The sequence below is a fragment of the Lynx rufus genome, unplaced genomic scaffold, assembly GCF_022079265.1.
Source record: "Lynx rufus isolate CCGP_SWC_20201006 ecotype Redwood Valley unplaced genomic scaffold, mLynRuf1.p SCAF_40, whole genome shotgun sequence".
NCBI classification, from domain to species: domain Eukaryota; kingdom Metazoa; phylum Chordata; class Mammalia; order Carnivora; family Felidae; genus Lynx; species Lynx rufus.
Window position 1 is genome coordinate 2842754 of NW_025814857.1, and position 6541 is coordinate 2849294.

General features: G+C 62.3%; 1 protein-coding gene across 1 annotated transcript; it reads right to left on the bottom strand.

Moving 5' to 3' along the window:
• Nucleotides 1–402: 402 nt before the first annotated feature.
• On the bottom strand, nt 403–1747 carry LOC124525371 (melanoma-associated antigen 8-like). Its single transcript, XM_047097749.1, has 3 exons — nt 1309–1747; nt 782–1086; nt 403–638 (listed from the first exon to the last, which is right to left on the bottom strand). The coding sequence occupies exons 1-2, from the start codon at nt 1627–1629 to the stop codon at nt 895–897; spliced, it is 513 nt and encodes a 170-aa protein (XP_046953705.1). The 5' UTR covers nt 1630–1747; the 3' UTR covers nt 403–638; nt 782–894.
• Between the last annotated feature and the right edge of the window lie 4794 nt (nt 1748–6541).

Here is a 6541-nt window from a genome sequence, read left to right on the forward strand (position 1 = left end):
AGCTGCCCAGAAGCATCGCACTGAACAGAGATCCCAGGCCAGCCTGGCTCGGGCAGGGCATCTCCACTGCGGGGCTCCCCCCCTGGAGCCCCACCGCCTCAGCCTTCTTTCATTTCTTCTGCTCCTCTTAGGGGACCTTTCCCTGCCTTCCCATGGGGACCGCAGCTGCTAGATAGTCACCTATGGGTGGGACGTGTCCTGCCTCTCCTAGTGTCCTCACTGCCAACACAGGGCCCTTCCGAGAGTGAGCAGAGCTCAGCGAATGTCCGGCCACAAATGTCCCAGTGAGCTGGGGACCTCTGCTCAGATCGAGTGTCTCCTCCTTTCTTGGAGACCCAAGCAAAGGCAGGCACACATCTCTATGTCCCTTGTCCAGAATGACAGATGACAAGGGACAAGAAGCAAGAACGAACATCTTTTATTTCTCCATGTCCTGAAGCCATCCGTTTACTGCCAAGGTCTTCACGTTTGCAAGACATCCCTGTCTGTGCCCAGCCCAGGCACCGCGATTCCCTTCTGGATCCCGAACGAGGACGGAAGGGTTCCCAGCTCGTTGCACCAAACGGCAAAACTCTGACTCTTGAACACCTGTGGCGTGGGTGCCACTCCCACACTGAGCCCGAGGCTCACGAAACCTTCTATGACAAGGAACAACATCTGAAAACTTCCTCGACGAAACAAAGATCGATTTCCGAGGCCACGTAGACAGAGAACAAGAACCCACCCAAACGTGCGCTTGGCCCCGCTTTCCCCCAAGCCGCCCTGGCCCTCCACTACTCACAACGCCCAGCGCCCGCTCTGCTCGCACTCGCAGGGGAGAAGTGGCCTGGCTTCGTGCCCCGCAGGAGAGGCTGCTCGACCCCAGGTGGGAACGGGCCCGGCTGCCCCTCGGGCTCAGGCCCGCTCTTCCTCATGGCTCACAGCCTCTTCGGACAGACACGGAGACCCGGGCTGCCTGCTGTTGACCGCGAGGATGTGCTGCAGCACTTGCACGGCGCTGGTTTCTGCGTGCGCCCTGGGACCCCACAGGAACTCGTAGCGTGCGGGCTCGCTGCCGGGCACCTGCCGGTACTCCAGGTACCCTTCCTGCACCCAGACTTCGGTCAGCAGCTCCCTGGGCTCCCCATAGAATACGTGCTCCCTGCCGGCATACACCCCCATGACCCCCAGCGCTTCCCACACCGCCTCCTCAGGGGCACGGTCCTCCTCCAGGAGGATCACCCACAGGACCAGCACCAGGAGGCTGGTCTTGGGCATGCCGTGCCTACCACTCGGCGTCCCATCGCAGCTGAGGCCCAGGATGCTGACCAGGACGTAGGAGCGCTCGCGGGGGTCCACTTCCTTCACGTCGACTCCAAAGACCAGCTGCAGATACTCGCAGGCTCGGCGGAAGATCACGGGGAAGCGGTCCTGGTCATCTTGGCTAACCGCCGCCAGCATCTCCGCCCGTGTGGTCGGCTGATTGGTGCGATACTTGAGGAGCAGAAGCAGCACCAGGCCGGCCACCTTCACGCGGAGCGCATCTGGGAGCGAGGCCTGGGCCCCTGCCGGGGCCCCCCAGGTGCTCGACCCCTCCTCATCGGGGCTGCTGGAGCCCTGGTGGGACTGGCTCCCCGAAGCGCCTGCCATGGCACTGGGGGAGGGGCAGGAGCTCCGAGGGCTCTGGGGAGGACTCGGGGACCCGGCAGCAGCAGACCCCTCCTCCAGGGGGACCAGAATGAGGACAGAGCAGGAGGAGGACGGGGAGGAAGGGGAGGAGGAGGAGGAGGAGGGGGGAGATGGGTACCCCCCCTCCTCCTCCTCTGCTTTCTCCTCCTCCACCTCCACCTCCTCCTCCTCCAACTCCTCTTCCTGGGGTTCCACCTCCTCCACCTCAACCTCCAGCTCCTCCACCTCAACCTCCACCTCCAAATGCACTTCTTCCACCTCCTCCTCCTCCACCTTCTCCTCCTCCAACTCCTCCTTCTTCAACTCCAACTCCTCCTTCTTCAACTCCACCTCCTCCACCTCCCTGTCCTCAGGCTCTGGCAGCGGTGCATCCCATGGCAGTGGGACCTCTCTTGGCTCCTCCTTCAGCTTGCAGAACATACTGCTCTCACCCAGGGACATGATGGTCGCCAGACCTTGAAGACAGAAGAGGGGTGGCTCCTCAGGGGGAGGCCCAGCCCACCCAGACCCCGAGCTCCCAGGCCTGAGAGTGGGGCCGTGTCGGGGTTGGGGGCCGAGGGGTCCCCTCTGGGGTGGGATGGGCGAGCCCCCGGCCCCACGCGGGGTGCACCCACCTCGCCTGGACAACCGACTGGCACGCGGCCGTGCCTCCTCTGCTCTGTGACCTCAGGACTCCTGCCTCAGACCAAGGCCTCAACTGCAGAGCTCGCAGAGCCCCTGGAAGAGGGAGGGATGGAGGGAGGGAGGGGGGGAGGGAGGGGGCGCCTCAGGGTCTCAGGGTGGGTGCAGACCGCGAGCACCGCCCCGGGCCCCCACCCCCCACTGCGGCCAGGGGATTCTGGCCAGGACTCTGGGCGGCCCCGCCCCGGGAGCCCCCACCCCCCCCACCCCCCATCAGGCCTGGGCCTGCCCCTTCTGGGCCTCCGCTGACAGCCAGAGCGGACCCGAGCGGCAGGGCAGGCCTGGGCCCTACGCAGGTGTCCTGGGCTGGGACGCAGCGCCTCCTCTCTCCCCTGCACCCCGGCCAGGGCCCGGGATCCTGCCTCGGCTGACCGGGGTCCAGCCCCGCACACCAAGGCCCTCCCCTCGCCCAGACCCACCGCGGGGGCGGCTTTCCGAGGGCGGCCCCGGGGCTGGGGTCCAAGGGGCTTGCGGCCGTCCTCCCGCAGGGCTCTCCCGGGGAGCCCCGGGCCCGCTGCCTCCCACCAGAACCCTCACGGCCCGGCGAGGTCCGGGCCAAGGCGGCTGGCGTCGCACGAGGCGACCAAGTCCGGGGAGGCCCGGGGCCGATGGCGGGGGGCTCACGTGGCTTCCTTGGGGTCCCTCAGCCCTATCCTCTCGTCCCCATCCGGACTCCCTGGGCGGACTGGGCCTCGGGCTCTGCCGCCTGACGCCGGCTCCTCGCGCACAACCAGCTCTCAGTCGGGCTGGGACCCAGAGCCCGAGTCCGCCCACACCTCACGCCCTGGTCACAGTCGTCGTGGTCGCGCCACCCTGCGGCCTCCACCGCCGCCGCCACCCGCCGGACTCCTTCCCCTCTGGGTCCCGGCTCCCTCGCTCGTCCCTCTGGGCCTCACCTCGAAGCCCACGAGGCTCTGCGCCCTTGCCGCGCCTGACGGGATTCCAGGCGCGGCCGGAAGACGCCTACGCCCACGCCGACGCCGAGGCCCCCTCGCCCCGCCCCGCCCCGCCAGTCTCTTGAGACCCGGATGCGGAAGTCCAGACACCCCGCGGGGCCTCATTCCCACTAGGGGCTTCCCTAGGCTGCCGCTAGGGGTCGCATTCCGGCCAGGGCCTGCGTTCTGGGGGCCAGAGTCCCTCTCTCGGTGTTCCCTAGGTGGCCTCCTGCACCCCGGGGTTGGCCTGTGCGCGTGGCCGCTGACGATGGGAACTCGTGCCCCTCAGACCGGGGTCCGAAGGTCTCTGGGACGCACCGCCCAGGCTCAGTGACGGGGTGCCCGCCACCTCTGGCCACCCGATGCAGGGGCTCCCCGGGCCTGCGGCACGGACTGACTTCGTAGCTCTGGGCTGGGGTGGACCTGGTCTCCTGACAGCACCTGGGCCCTCCTCCCGTCTGCCCACCGGAGCGGCTGCTCCCGACAGACAGCGGGTCCTAGGTTCTGCCCAGCTCACCCATCCGACCCCCACTCCCCCGTCCAGGTGATCCGAGACCCGGATGCCCAAGTCCAGCCTCGCCCAGTGTCCCCATCCCTCCCGGGGGCCTGCGCGGACTGACTCTGTTGTGGGGTCCAGGCTCCTTTGCCTGCAGGTCCCTCTGTTCCTCATTAGGAATCGCCCCGGGACACGGGCCCTGCCCTCTGCCCACCTGAGGTGGCCCAGCCACCCCCCCCCCCCGCCCCCTGCGCCTCCTCCGGTGTCTCTGAGACCCGGCTGCTGCGGAAGTCTGGCCCGACTCTCCTCCGCGAGTCCCCATGCCTCCCAAGGGCCCTTCTCAGAAGGCCTGAGGTCTTGAACTTTGGGACGTCCCCTCTGTCCTGGGGACCCGAGTCCCTCAGTCCTCCCTCTGACCCCCACCTGGACACCGTGGCCCCGTCCTGTGTCCCTGCCCTTTCCTGACCTAGGATCCTGTCCCTCACCCCAAGGTCCTCAGCTTCCTCAGATCCCCGAGGCACAGTTGAGTGGACGGGGCCTGCGGCCACCCTCTACACGTACCCCGGCACCGCGGCCCAGGCTGATCTCCTCTCCCCGGGGCGGGATGGGCCCTGCGGATCTCCATGAAGTCCCGACACCTGCTGCAGAAGAGCCTGGGCCCGTCCCCCCTATTATTCCTGCCGCCCCGCCACACACGCTTCCGACTTTTCTCTCTTCCAACTGTTCCTGCTGGTTACTTGGTCCTGCTCAGATAGGCCTGAACAAAGCCTCCTGTTTTCTTGCTCCTCGGACAAGTTGTCCTCAGAGGAGGGTCTCAGTTGGTAGCCCCCCTTCTATTCCTCCCCCCTCTCTTCTTGCTTTGGTCTCTTCTAGCTGTTCTTGCTGGTTGGTTGGTTCTGCTCCGACAGGGCCCCAACAAAGTGTTCTGTTTTCTTGACCCCATGTCAAGTTGTCCTCAGAGTACTGTTGCAGTTGGTAGCCCCCCCCCCCGTTTATTCCTGCCACACCTCCACCCACACATTTCTTGCTTTGGTCTCTCCCAACTGTAATCACTGGTTTGTTGGTCATGCTCAGCTATGTCCCAGCAAAGCGTCCTGTTGCCTTGTCCCCAACACAAGCTGTCCTCAGAGTAGGGACTCAGTTGGCAGCCCCCTTATTACTCCTGCTCCCTCCCACTTACCGGTTTGGTCTCTTCCAACGATTCCTGATGTGTAGTTGGTCCTGCTCAACAGGCCCCAATAAAGAGTCCTGTTTTCTTGCCCCCTGGGTCAAGTAGTGTTCCGAGTAGGGTCTCAGTTACTAGGCCCCTTTCATTCCTGCTCACCACACTTCCTGCTTTGGTCTCTTCCAACTCTTCCTGCTGGTTAGATGGTCCTACTCAGATTGGCTCCAAAAAAGAGTCTTAATTTACTTGCCTGCTTTGTCCAGTTGTTCTCAGAGTATGGTCTCAGCTGGTAGCCCCCCTTTTATTCCTGCCCCCCAATTCCTGCTTTGGCCTCTTCCAACTGTTCCCACTGGTTAGTTGGTCCTACTCAGATTGGCCCCCAAAGAGTCCTATTATCTTGCTGCCAGGTTAAATTGCCCTCAGAATTGGGTCCCATTTGGCAGCCCCCCTCTTATCCCCTCCATTCCCGTTTGGTTCTCTTCCAAAGGCTCCTGCTGGTTATTTGCTCCTGCTCAGATAGGACCGAACAAACAGTCTTGTTTTCTTACCATCTAGATCAAGTTGTCCCCAGAGTAGGGTCTTACTTGGTAGCCCCCCCTTTTTTTTCCTGCCCTCCCACTCTGTCTACTTTGGTCTCTTCCAACGGTTCCTGCTTGTTACTTGGTCCTGCTCAGATAGGGCCCAACAAAGAGTCCTGTGTTCTTTCCCCCAGGTCAAGTGGTCATCAGAGTAGGGAGTCGGTTGGTGCCCCCCCTTGTATTCCTATTGCCCACCCCACACTTCCTGCTTCGGTCTTTTCAACCTGTTCTTGCTGGTTAATTGGTCCTGCTCAGATAGGCCCCAACTACGAGTCCTATTTTTATTCCACTAGGTCAAGTTGACCTCAGAGTGGGATTTCAGGTGGTAGCCTCCCCTTTTATTCCTGCCTCCCCCTTCCTGCTTTGGTCTCTTCCAACTGTTCCTATAGGTTAGTTTGTCCTGCTTGTATATGTCTCAACAAAGAATCCTATTTTCCTGCCCCTAGGACAAGTTGTCCTCACAGTTGTGTTTAATTTGGCACCCCCCTTTTGTACCTGCTGACCACGCCCCCCCCCCCCACACACACTTCCTAGTTTGGTCTCTTTCAACTGCTCCTGTTGGTTAGTTGGTCCTGTTCAAATAAGGCCCAACACAAAGTCCTGTTTTCTTGGCCCCAGGTCAAGTTGTCCTCAGAGTTGGGTTTAAGTTTGTAGGCCCCCTTTTATTGCTCCCCCCCCATACTTCTCACTTTGGTCTCTTTCATCTCTTCCTGCTGGTTAGTTGGCCCTGCTCAGATAGGCTGCACCACGATTCCTGTTTTCTTTCCCCCCAGGTCAAGTTGTCTCCAGAGGAGGGTCCTAGTTGGTAGCCTCCTCTTTGATTTCTGCCCCACGCCCACACACACTTTCTGCTTGGGTCTCTTCCAAATGTTCCTGCTTGTTGGTTGGTCTTGCTCAGATAGGCCCCAATAAAAAATCCTGTTTTTTTGCGCCCAGGACACGTTGTCCTCTGAATCGGGGTTCAGTTGGTAGTACCCCTTTTATTCTTGCCCCCCACATACTTTCCGCTTTGGTCTTT

Excerpts from the sequence above, each read along its gene's own strand:
- LOC124525371 (XM_047097749.1), bottom strand. The coding sequence starts at position 1,629 with ATGGCAGGCGCTTCGGGGAGCCAGTCCCACCAGGGCTCCAGCAGCCCC. Across the intron at positions 1,087-1,308 it reads GCGAGCGCTCCTACGTCCTG|GAAGGGTACCTGGAGTACCG; the intron begins GTCAGCATCCTG and ends GTCTGGGTGCAG.